The sequence below is a fragment of the Plodia interpunctella genome, chromosome 20 (genome assembly GCF_027563975.2).
Source record: "Plodia interpunctella isolate USDA-ARS_2022_Savannah chromosome 20, ilPloInte3.2, whole genome shotgun sequence".
Lineage (NCBI taxonomy): Eukaryota > Metazoa > Arthropoda > Insecta > Lepidoptera > Pyralidae > Plodia > Plodia interpunctella.
The window spans coordinates 6,594,512-6,608,120 of record NC_071313.1 but is presented as its reverse complement, the minus strand read 5'-3'; the positions used below and the strand labels follow the sequence as shown (position 1 = coordinate 6,608,120).

Below are 13,609 nucleotides of genomic sequence, written 5' to 3'. Positions count from 1 at the left end.
AAACACAATGTCATGTTAAAAAACTAATTAGTCCAGGGTAATACGAAAAAAAAAATGTATGTAGGAAAATAAAAACAAACTTTGCAATTATAAATTCATTTATTCCCAATAATTTTCTTCTTTTTCCTAGGCAAATTCTCAGTTTTGACTTCCTTAACACTTTCTGCCTTCCGTTTGATATTACTTATTTTTCCAATCACATTTTTAAACCTAACATCTTTTTTCATCAAACTCTTGTTGACTCTCTTGAGGCCATCTTTGATGGAAGCGTCGATATCTTCCGTCTCTGTCGGCTGCAGTCGATTTTCCTCAATCTGTCCCGCTTCATTCTTCAACTGTGACTGTAGTTGTTTTATTTTCGCTAGTTTCGCTTTCTTCGCCGCTTTTATCCTTTTCCGACGCATCTCCTCCAATCTGAAATTAATACAATATATGATCATTATCACGATGAAACACTAAGGACAAAGAAAACTATTTTAAATGTCATTTCTGACGCAAGCTTTTATCGTAGTGAGTGAGATCTTGCATTTTAACACGTAGAAACTCTTTGTTTTCACAGACCTCCACTTCCTTCTAGTGAAGGAAAACATCGTGAGGAAGCCTGCAATGAATGACTATCTAGCTAGTGTCACAGATTAAATAATACCCCAGTACTAGTGTGTATGCAATTGCACGATGCCGGTAAGTAGTCGTAAAGTAATGTCAGATGCCCTCTAGCCGACTTGTATAACAAAACAATTGACACCAGTTTTAGGAATAACACGTTCGAAAAGATGGCACGTGAAAATAAATCATGTTCGCTTGAAAGTCAAGTCAGATGCCTTTAGTCGCCTCGAATTAAATCTGACAACAGTTTTGAATGAATGATTTAGTTTAGTTTGAACAGTAACACGCGCGATAATTGGGTTATAACTAACGGGACATATCACGAACCCTTTTAAAATATAGCTGACGTTAATAATTTCCCTCTTAACATTATTTGATAGCACTGCACCTATTGTGGCCATGGCTGAAAATCAGAGCTATGACCATTTCGTATTGCTACAGCACACATACACATTACCTTATATGTGATTATCTGTGCTCTTAACTATTGTACCTGTGTTATATTTCTTTTTGTGTGTGTGTTCTGTTGCTGCGAATAAAGTTTTTTATCCATCTATCAATCAATACATATAATAAAACAGTAGAAAAAAAATCCTGTATATTTTCATATATTTACATAAAAACAAAATTAGGCGACAGAGTCATAGTAACAGAGAAAGGATTTGAAAAAAAAAACTGTATGTCTGTCTGTATGTACACGCTAATCTTCGGAACTACTGGATGGATTTGAATGAAACTTTTTTTGTTATATAGCTATTAAGCCTATTAAGCAAAATATAGGGTATAAATGATTTTGAAAATTGGAACACCTGATGGAGAACAATGATGGTCCAGCGGAACTATAGGTAATATAGAAATGACGCCTTAACAAAAGATGTTCAGCCTGATGAGCATTGCCTGTTGATGTATAAAAATCGAAGATCTGGAACACCTAAAGAAGAGTCACGATATTCCAGCTAAACTATAGGAAATAGTTTAGCTGGATAGGAAATAGTTTAGCTTCAGTCGTCTGAGCATCTTCTGTATAGGTATCGTTACGCTTTGTCTGTATAATTAAATTTCTCTAATATTTTGACTCCTTACCAAACATTGTTCGGCCACGCGAACAAAGTCGCGGACATCAGCTAGTCTATAATAAAAGCTTGTAAAACATGATTGATGTGATGACGACTCACCCCTCCTCCATATCGTCTGGGTCCACGCCCGCCTGTATCCAGCGTTTGATGCGGTAGTTCTTCTTCCTCTGCTCAAACTCCTCGTTGTCCAATTGGGCTTCTTGTTCGCGGCGGGTCACGCTCACTGTGGTGAACACTTTCACTGCTTCATCATCTGAAATGACGCATCATTTCAATTATAATAAATAAATATATTAGGACAAATCACACAAAAAAATAGTATACTAACTCAACGATACTATATTTTATAACAAATACATATATAGATAAACATCCAAGACACGGGCCAATCGAAAAAAGGTTTCCATCATGACCCGTCCGGGGATCGAACTCGGGACCTCTCGGTTCAGTGGCAAGAACTTTACTACTGCGCCACCGAGGTCGTCGAACGTATGCGAGCGACGGTGATGGTTTATGGTTAAAACGCCTGTGAAACTAGTCTCAGGTTCGTATCCTACTCGTGCCACATGTATACCAATCTGACACATATATAGTAGTTTTCATAGACCACCACTTGCTTCCGGTGAAGGAAAACATCGTGAGGAAACCTGCACACTGGTGGACAGTTTAGTTCACTAGTGTGTATGCGACTACCTGCCACTAGATGGCGGTAAGTAGTCGTAAAAATAATGTCAGATGCCTTTAGGCGACTTGAATAAAATCTGACACCAGTGTTAGCAATAACACACTCGATATGATGATAAACACATGATTTTATTAATGCAAACAAATTATCTATTTATTTATTAAGGTATACATATATATAACAAAAGTTATGAGCCAGACTGTGACCTAAAAGCGTGTGCACACAACATGACAAACATATGAAAACATAGCTCCACCAAGCAACAAAGTGTTAAGCAAACAATTTTTCACAAGCACTTTTTCACGTCATATTCTAAATTAAATGATGTTTACCAAAGCTACAAACTACTAGCATTTCGGAACGACCACTGCTGAGAAGAAATGCCGAAAGAAACTTATTCAAACAGTGTTGGTCCCTATTATGCCAGAAGGGCTTACCAATATTTAAATATAAATTTATGTATATTTTTTATCAGTAATATAACAATTAAATGACTATAATCGTTTGCCATAAAAAAACTTTGAGCTAATATAAGTTTCAACAAAAAATCATAATAACATATTATCATTTATCTTAGGAATAAAATCAATTTATCTTGCTTAACATACTCGTTCTGCGGTGTGGCGCTAGTGTGCGATTTGGCTAGTCTTAATTTGAAATAATCTACGTAACCACGGCCCTCAGCCATGAGGAATACGTCTATGAGGAAGAATTTGAGACACTTACCGTCAATTTTGTACTCCGTGAGTTTGGTCTTGATCTCATCTTCAATTTCCCCGAGCCTCAGGATATCGTACGGTGTTATGAGAGATATCGCCATCCCGCTCCTGCCGGCGCGCGCTGTCCTGCCCACTCTGTTTAACAAAAACAAAGGAAGATTATTTATTACACTGACGCAATAATGAAAAAAGATTACAAACACGAAAGGTTTGTATTTTTCGATTAGACAAATTAAATTTGGTATAGAGATAAACATTCAAGAGTAACAACAACAAACTATAACATGCGATGATCGTTTTGGCGCAAAATGTCCTTTTCTCGAAATGTCCTTTCTCAAAATGTCCTTTTCTCAAAATGTCATTTTAATAAAAAAAACTGTTTTAATCAGTTGCTTATCTAAATTATCATCAAAAACACACGAAGATATTTTGAGAAAAATACATTATGAGAAAAATACATTTTGAGAAAAGGACATTTTGAGAAATGGACATTATGAGAAAGGAATCGTGAGAAAAGGACATTTTGCGCCAAGACGGCGAAGATGAGATAGATGTCGTACGTGGCGCCTAAGGGATATAAAACCTTAACAGCTGATACACACATTTGAGGTAGAAAACTGCATTATATTGAGATTACTTCTCACCTGTGAATATATTCCTTAGGCTCCAACGGCAGCTTATGATTGACCACAAGATCGACCGTAGGTATGTCCAGTCCCCTGGCAGCCACGTTGGTGGCCACCAAGGTGCATTTGAGGTTACTCCTGAACTGTGTCAGGGCTGCCACCCGCTCCTTCTGCCTCATGAAGCCGTGGAGACACACGTTGTCCATATCGATCGCGTTCAGCATCATTGATAGGACTTGGCATTCTCTGGAACAAGTAACTTATATGATTTTACTATATTATAAACCTGGGAGTGTCCTTTATTTATAACATTTTTGGAAATAAATATTCCTAATTCCTACTTATTACCAAAAAATTTTTTTTTTTTTTTAATAAGTAAAGTTGCATAAGTTACTTTTTGCCGCGGGCGCTGTCGCGCGCAATAGCTAGTGTGAAATTATTTTAAGGACCACGATCTTCTTCACGATCACGACCACGGTCCATATAAATGGTGAAAATTGGTAAAAAGAACTTCGATTGTGTGACTGTTTGGTATTATAAAAAAATAAATCGTCAAGACGCCTACTCACTTCTTAGTGTCAGTGAAGACGATGACGTGCGCATGCGCACCGGGCCTGGCGTCGCGGTACTGGCGCAGCGTCTGCACGAGGTACACGTCGCGCGCGTACGCGGGACACACCACGTAGTGCTGCGTCAGCGTGCTCACCGTCAGCTGCGGGTCCGACTCCTTCCATGTGTGCACTCGCTGGTGGGGACAAGTGATAATCATTTGTTATTACTGACGTAGCGTGAGTATCCAGTTTCACAGCTGATCCCTATAATCGCATTTCGAACGCCTCCACGTAATGTAATCGTAAAAAATTGTATATAAAAAATAGTACCTATATTTTGTGACAACCCTAACTGTGGAGAGGGCAGAACCACACTATTCTCACATGTTAAGAAACATGAATACATACAAATTGGTGTTAAAAGTAAAAAACTAAGATTATATGATATATTGACTGTGGGTATGGAAAAATAAATTAATATCAAGGCGTTTTGTTCCTCAGTAATCTCATATTACATTCACGTAACTACGGCGGACACCACACACTACACACGTTTGAAAAGGATATAATAATACACTTACATCTTTGTCCAATGGCAACAACTTAGATTCTCTGACATCCTCGGTGATTGTGGCAGAGAACAGGAGATTCTGCCTTGTCTTTGGCAATGAATCGAATATTGTCTCTAGATCCTCCTGGAACGACTCGCTGAACAATCTGCAAGAAAAAAAATCTCAATTTTACTGATACAATATCAAATAGTTCAAATCCTATTCGTGCCACATGAGTTTGTATACCAATCTGATATACTCATGTCTAGTAGTTATCATAGATCATCTTTTTCACTCTGGTTGTTAATTTAGTTCACTAGTGTTTATGCCAGTGTTATACTGAACATCTTTTTTTTTTCTTCTAAATTTTTGACAAGGCTTCAGTGCACTTTGTCTGACTATGTCAGCCTTTTGAACATCTTCTATGTGTGATTTCCATTTTATGTAGTCGTTATGTATGTCGTGTTGTCAGTTTGTCAATATGTGTATGTTCAGGTGGAATCTTTCAACTCAATTTTGAAGTCGATATCATCAACCTCTATCATTTGAGCATTTCGGTATCTTCTGTAGCCATTGAGCGTCGAAGCCCAAAATCCGCTTCTTACCATAGCTTTAAAGTCATATCAGGCAACATTAACATTATTTTAAATTTTTTGCATTATTATTGTCAAACTAGGAATATTTTTAGTGTAGTATAGCACGGCCACAGTGTATTTATTATTATTGTTTTTATTTGTTTTATTTTATTTACACAACAGTGTACACAACATAACAGTGTAAATATAAAACTTACAAATAGGAAACTAAGTACAAAGGTACTACTTATTTATATAGAAATTTCTTCCAGTAGACCCGCGAAAGAAGAATGGGAAAAAAATAGGTATTGGCGTGTACAAAACAGAAAATTACAATAAACTTAAATATTTTATATAATGCATAATATAATATAATGTATAAAACATGTATGAGAACTACATATAGTAAATAAACTATAATAGTAAATACAAATAATATATACATATATACTTATATATATTAGGATCAAACAGAAAGGAGATGTTCCCTTTTCTTAAAGACCGAAATTGTTTTTGACTCCTGTATATTAATTGGAAGTAGATGCCATAACCTGACTGCTTCAACAGAAAAGGAATGAGAGTATGAGGTAGAATTATGAAGAGGGAATTTCAAAAGGAGTCGAATGTGAGATCTACAAGGGGCTTCAGAGGAATATAAGAAGGAAAAGCGTTCCCGCAAGTAGGAAGGGTAATTAGGATTAAATAAAACATTGAAAAGGAGAAAGAGAACTCTAGATTTCCTTCGAGATCGTATAGAAAGCCAGTTAAGTTGCTCGCGAAACTCCGTAACATGATCAAATTTTCTCAAACCAAAGATGAAACGAATACATAGGTTTTGAAGACGTTCTAGCCTATTAAGTAGTTCTTCAGTAATGTCGAGAAAGCAAGCATCTGTCATAGTCAAGTAAAGGAAGTATGAGAGATTGACACAAGGAGATTTTAGTTCGTACAGGCAAAAAACTTTGTACGACACTTGAGCGAGTGGAGCGAATAATAAATATTACGGCTAGTTTCAGAAATATGAGCAGTCCAATTTAAATAGGAGTCCAGTGTAACACCTAAATTTTTAGCTGTCTCCGTGTACGCAATTACAGAACCGTCAAGACATAAAGGAGAAATGTTAGCAAAGTCAACGCATCTACGCATAAAATTGCTTCCAATTATCATAGCCTGTGATTTTTTGGGGTTGACTTTAAGACCAAACCACATGGCCCATTCACTCACTCGAGCAAGATTTTTATTCATAGCACAAAAAGCTGCATCGATATCTGAAATAGGAAAATGTTGATAGAGCTGTAAATCATCAGCATAAAAGTGATAGCTACAGGAAAGAGCATGTGTAACACAGAATTGATGAAAACGGAAAATAGGAGAGGAGAGAGTACGCCACCCTGGGGCAAACCAGAACTGAGTACTGGTGTGTACTCAGTTCTGGTGTGCCCCAGGGTGGCGTACTCGTAGTACGTAGTACGTAGTGGCATCTGAGAGTGACTCACCAAGGCGAAAGCGTTGCGAACGACCACGGAGATAGGAATCGAACCAAACTAAAGCGGGACAAGAAACAGACCGTAGGATGCCAAGGAGTACATCAAAATCAACTGAGGTAAAAGTACTACTGAAGTCAAGGTGAACAAGTAAGGTAAGTGATTTATTTTCAATGGCCCACCGGATATCATCAGTAACATTCACTAGAGTAGTCACAGTACTGTGCCCCGATCGAAAGCCTGATTGGAATTTGCTTAAAAGATTTTATTTTACTTTTTTATCATGGTGAAGACCAGCCTTGTGATATATTCCACAACAAATGCTGAAGGTGGACCATTTTGGTACACAAAATTGTTATTAAATGTTTATTTGTAAGGTTTTTTTGTACCAAGTTAATTAAACATGGAGACCTGGACAAGGAAGGAATACTTTATTTATAATTACACTAACTTATATACTAAAAATAACTATACATACAATAATGGGGGAAGGTCACTGTTTTAGGAATATGTACCGTTTGGATAATGTAAAATTAGCATATTAAAATACTTCCTACAGGCATGTTACTTTCTTATTCTTAAGGTTGCTATATTAACAATAACACACATGTTAAGCAAGAACAAATAGAGAAAAATAATCGTACCGGTCAGCTTCATCCAAAACAAGATATTTGATCTTTTTCAATGAGAACGTATCACAGCCAGTTATATGGTCCGCGAGGCGTCCCGGCATGGCTACCACAATGTGTGGTTTCTTTGCCAGTTTCAGAGACTCCTCAAGTTGGTCTGACCCACCAGTTACTATACATACTCGGAGTTTTAAAGGTTGTCCGAGAATGCTAAATTGATCCGCAATCTGTAATTAGAGAAATTAATAATTAATCGAGTTTTTATAGGAATTTTTGTAGCCAATTGCTACAGACTACAGACACTTAACACTTTATGACCCTTGTAATTTTGCAGGGGATTTTAGTCACATTCACAAAATGCCTGCCCTATGCCAAAAATTTTTTCTAAAAACTTTCATTATGTAAACAATCTTACCATATCTATTTATAATTTTATTGAAATATAAATTAAAATAGACTTTTTTAAAAATCACTTTCTTAGTGACTACAGTTTTAGTTTAGAGTGCATAGGTTTTAACTAATATTTAATTTATTTCCAATAGTTGTATGTTATAAATCGTAAGAAAAAACATGTTTTATGTGAGGAGTACCTCTTTTTATTCTCAACCCAGAATGGCTATTATATAATTTACAATCAGTATGTGGTTAAATTATTTCTCTATAGTTACTTATTGTACCTGGTATGCCAATTCATGTGTTGGGGTTAGCACTAATGCAAATATGCCATAAGGATCCTCTGCCAAATGTTGCAATATTGGCAATGCAAACGCAAATGTTTTTCCGGAGCCCGTCTTAGCCGCTCCGATGCAGTCCTGACCCGCTAGTATTTCAGATATGCAGCCTTTTTGGATGGGCGTTGGGGTTCTTATTCCTGAAAAAACCAGATATAACGTGTAACATTGCACTATATTGGAGGCACGACAAATGACACACCACTAAATGAGATAATACTTAATGAATGTGGACCTTACCTAAAGAAAATAGTTGTTTGATAAGCCATGATTTGATTCCAAGTTCAGCAAATTCTTTGCCATCATTCGCATCCATTTAGACGAACCGCAATATTATAGTGTTACTGTTTTACACAGTTTTAGCGATAAACACTGATTGCTAGGCCGCGTAAAAACGATTATAGTGACAGAATTACAAAATATAAACAATGACGTGAACGGACGGACGTTATAGCACTACGGTAGGACTATGGATTTAGTAAGTGGTAGGTAAGTACTTCGTAGTACAGCATGGTACATCATGGGTAGGAGGACCCAAGAAGACCATGTGTAGTTGACAATATTGACATTGACATTTGATTTTTTTTAATATGCTAATTAAGCTAAGCTTTAGAAGAATAAATATTTGGAGATTTATTTTACAGACCCACAGCAAAAATTCCATCATAGAAAAGGTCTATCAAATATACGAAACTAAATGATGTGAATGTGGTGGAACCTCTTTCGCCAACTCTACTTGCACTTCAAGATGGACTTGAGGGGAAGGAATGGAAATAGATTCAAAATTACTTCTGCCGGCACTCCCGGAGTGCAACCAGTTTTTTTTTTTCTTGAATGTTTCTCATACATTAAATGAGATTAAATGAGAGAATTGGAAGAGGCGCGCATCTACCTTAAGTTGCCGCGTGATTATAAATTGAAAACCAGTAGATATATCTCTCGTTCCGATACTAAACAGTGATAGTTACAAAATATAGACACCATCTAATAAAATTGTGAAAACAGACGTTAAAAAAGTGTCCAAACTGTGGAAATATCAAGCAAATTATTAATAAAAACCGTTGGTGTTAGCTGTGTTCCTGACCTACGACAACCCGCGGCTCGCTCACAGGCGTGAGTCACCCCTGTCGGCTCGCTGAGCTGTGTCATCGTCAGAACAAAACTCCGCGGCAGTAAATAGCGATAAGTATTATGCCCGATATTAAGATCTTCATTTAGCAACAAGATAGAAAATTTTAATATGTCTTCACAGTGCGCTGGATGCAAGCAAAAATTACCTAAGAGAGAATATCTTACTTGTGCTTATTGTGATAACCAATATGATTTAGAATGTGCAAATGTATCAATTGCGCGTTTCAATAACACCATGACTGAAGCACATAAACATTCATGGAAATGCCCAGACTGCCAATGCAAAACACCAAAAACAGGAAATAATGATAACACACCAGTTTGCGAGGCAAAAAAGCCAAGCAAAGTGCACCAAGTTTTACAATGTCAGACCCAAACAAACGTAACACAGAGAAAGAAAAATCCATCAATAAGACAGGACGAAACAACCTCCTTAGAGGATTTAAGTATAATTGAAGATACTGCTTACCAACAAAACCTTGACAGCACACAAAGAAATATAAGTACAGAAATAACCGTACAAATGTTAAGTGACGTTATCGTCCAAAAGCTCCAGGAAAATAATACGAGTATTATAGCACAGATACAAAACACAATCCAGACCGAAGTACATAAAGCTGTTAATGAATTAAAAAATGAATTAAGAAATGAATTTAAAAAGGATACAGAATACTTAAAGACGGAAAACAAAAATAGGAAAATTGAAATAGATCAACTTCAGGGAAAAATTGAAACACTAACACAGGAATGCATATTACTAAAAAACGAAATGAGCAAATTAGAAGTAAAAATCGTTCCTACAGGAGAATACACATCTGAAAACAACTGTAAAAAATTTGTTTTATACGGACTTGCGGAATACTACAAAGAACCAGAACATAGCCTGCATGATAGAATACACAGAGTGTTTCAAGACTTGCTACATGTCAACCTGACCGGCTATATCGAAGAAACACGCAGAATCGGCAGATATAGGTAATGGAAACGGAAATCGCCCACTTGTAGTAGAATTAATAAGTAAACGTATGGTCAAATATATACTGGACAACAACCACTACTTTCAAGGCACAGGTCTATCAGTTTCGGATTATCTGGACAATAATAAGAGGAAAGAGCGAAAACTCATGCGTGAAGAAATGATGCTAGCCCGACAAAGGGGATCTCATGCTATAATACGAAACAACGAACTATTTATAGATGGCGAAAAAATAAACCTTGAACATAGACTTCACACAAATCTTAACGCCAAGGAAAGTACCTCAGCTACCCTGAAAATACGAACGGAAAAAGAAGGAATAGATCAAAAGAAACATCAGCATAAAAACAACAACGACGACAACCTTCCGTCTCAAATCTATAGCAATAGTTCCTTTCGCAAATACCAATCTACCTCTTCAAATTATCTATCAGAATATGCAGAGCGTCTGCAATAAGCAAGAACAACTAGAAGCTTTCATAGACAGTAACTCGACCTACCAAGCAATATGTATATCGGAATCATGGATAACCCAAGAAAAACAAGACCTAATACACTTCACCGGGTATAAAATGGCAGGATCTTTTATAAGGAAAAACCAAGCAGGAGGAGGAGTATGCATACTGCTGCAAGATCATATTGAATACAAAGAAAAGCGAGATATCACAAATCTGTCTCTTCAGTATCGAGTGGAAGTATGCGCAGTCGAACTTGTAAAGGAAAATTTAATTATAATTCTTTTATATTGGAATGGATTAGATGAGGCCGCGTTTTACAGTCGCTTAAAGTTAATACTTAATCTTATAAATAAAAAATACTCTAAGTATAATATAGTCGTCGGCGGGGACTTTAACATAAATATTCTAAAGCGTAACAATAAATGTCTCAAACTTTTAAATCTAATGTCAGAATATAATTTTAAACAACACATCAACAAACCAACGCGTATAACAAAGACAACTTCACGCTGTCTAGATCACATATATACCAACTTCGACGATAAATTTATTATTCAAACCTCTGTAGAAGAGTTAGGTTTTTGTGACCACGCATCTACAAGTATAAATCTAAAAATTCCACAGCAAAATATAAATAACAAAACATGCTGGTATACCAAAAAACGGTTATATAATAATAAGAAAAACATATCAAATTTTAGACAAAAATTGAGTTCGATCGAGTGGAAGAACGTATTAAAACCTAATGTAAATATAAATACCAACTATGAAATATTCCATAATATATTAGATAAATTACTTAACGAAAATATACCAAAAATAAAAATAAAACTAAGAACAAACTTTAACAAATATTGGATAACAAAAGGTATAAAAATATCTTGCAAAAATAAAAGGTTATTAAAAATACTCACTCAAAAAACGAATAGTCCTATTTTAAACCAACATTACAAATCATACGAAAAAACATTAAAAAAATGTATTACTTACTCTAAAAAGTTGCATTATATAAATAGAATTAAATTAGCAAACAATAAGACGAAAGCAATGTGGAATATAATAAAAGAGCGAACGAATAAAAATAAATCTAAAGAGAAAGTAAACATTAAATTAAAAATCAATAACGCGGAATTTTCAGATCCACAACAAGTATCAAATTCTTTTAATAATTTCTTCGCGAGTATAGGCGACCCTGACCATACACCAGGCAGCAGCCGCCCGCGCCCGTGCGGTCGCTCAGTTATAAGTCCATCCGAAAATAGCATGTTCCTCGCCCCAGTAACTCCGCAAGAGGTACAAAAGGCCATAAAGAACTTAAAAAACAAAAAAAGTTTCGGAATTGATGAAATACCACCTTGTTTAAATAAATAAATAAATAAATAAATAAATATATTAGGACAAATCACACAGATTGAGCTAGCCCCAAAGTAAGTTCGAGACTTGTGTTATGGGATACTAACTCAACGATACTATATTTTATAACAAATACATATATAGATAAACATCCAAGACCCGGGCCAATCAGAAAAAGATCATTTTCCATCATGACCCGACCGGGGATCGAACCCGGGACCTCTCGGTTCAGTGGCAAGAATCTTACCACTATGCCACCGAGGTCGTCAAAGAATGCTATGAAGAATTAACTCAACCACTAACATTACTTATAAACCAATCTTATAGCGAAGGTATCTTTCCTAGCCTTCTAAAACAAACAATCATTAGGCCAATTCATAAAAAGGACAAAAAAAACGACCTAAATAACTATCGTCCGATAGCCCTTCTTCCAACCGCTTCGAAAATATTCGAAAAAATTATCTGCGATCGTGTTTATAAATTTTGTGAGAAATACAAATTATTTGATGAGTGCCAAAATGGTTTTCGCAAAAATCGGTCCACCACTTTGGCTGTATACAAGTATATGCGGGAAATAATAAAGATTTTAGAAAATAAACAATACGGCATTGGAATACTATTGGACATGACTAAGGCATATGATAAAGTCCAGCATAACATACTATTGAATAAATTATACGGAATAGGAATTCGCGGTACTGCACTAAACTGGTTTGCATCCTACCTACAAGACAGACAGCAGTACGTAGAAATCGAGTACTATGACTATAACACGAAGGAAATACAAACAATTCGTTCAGAAAGTAAAACTGTGAATGCATCTATCCCTCAGGGAAGTGTAGTCGGATGTCTTTTGTTTCTCATTTACATAAACGACCTACCAAAAGTTATAAAAGAACCGTGCGTCCTTTTTGCAGACGATATCTCTTTGCTCACGTCATGTAAAAATGGGACTAATATTCACAATAAATTACATTCCATACTTACCAATACTTCAAAATGGCTGAACGAACATAACTTGGATATTAACTTCAAAAAAACAAAAATTATGTGCTTCCACCCTCACCAAAAAAAGCCACTAAATATAAACTTTGAATTTAATGGAACTAAAATTGAATGCGTAAATAATTTCACTTTGCTCGGTTTAGATATAGACAATCACGTAACATGGAAAACACATATAAAAAAAAATCATTCCAAATTATCCAGTTTTGCGTACGCCCTTCGTGAAGTAAAGAAAACAACTAATATCGATGCATCTTTAACGATGTACTATGCTTATGCCTATGCCTGGCTTAATTACGGTATTATTCTTTGGGGAAACAGTCCAGACGCGCACACCCTACTCACCATGCAAAAGAAATTAATAAGAATACTTGCAAATATCCCACAATATGAAAGCTGTAAATCATATTTCCAAAAATATAATGTGCTAACAGTACCTAGTGTGTATATATT

General features: G+C 35.9%; 1 protein-coding gene across 1 annotated transcript; it reads right to left on the bottom strand.

Moving 5' to 3' along the window:
- Positions 1-80: 80 nt before the first annotated feature.
- On the bottom strand, positions 81-8,775 carry Dbp45A (DEAD box protein 45A). The gene is made up of 9 exons (XM_053760632.2): positions 8,474-8,775; positions 8,180-8,373; positions 7,518-7,729; positions 4,845-4,980; positions 4,282-4,457; positions 3,731-3,958; positions 3,094-3,221; positions 1,782-1,935; positions 81-414 (listed from the first exon to the last, which is right to left on the bottom strand). The coding sequence occupies exons 1-9, from the start codon at positions 8,547-8,549 to the stop codon at positions 96-98; spliced, it is 1,623 nt and encodes a 540-aa protein (XP_053616607.1). The 5' UTR covers positions 8,550-8,775; the 3' UTR covers positions 81-95.
- Positions 8,776-13,609: the final 4,834 nt, after the last annotated feature.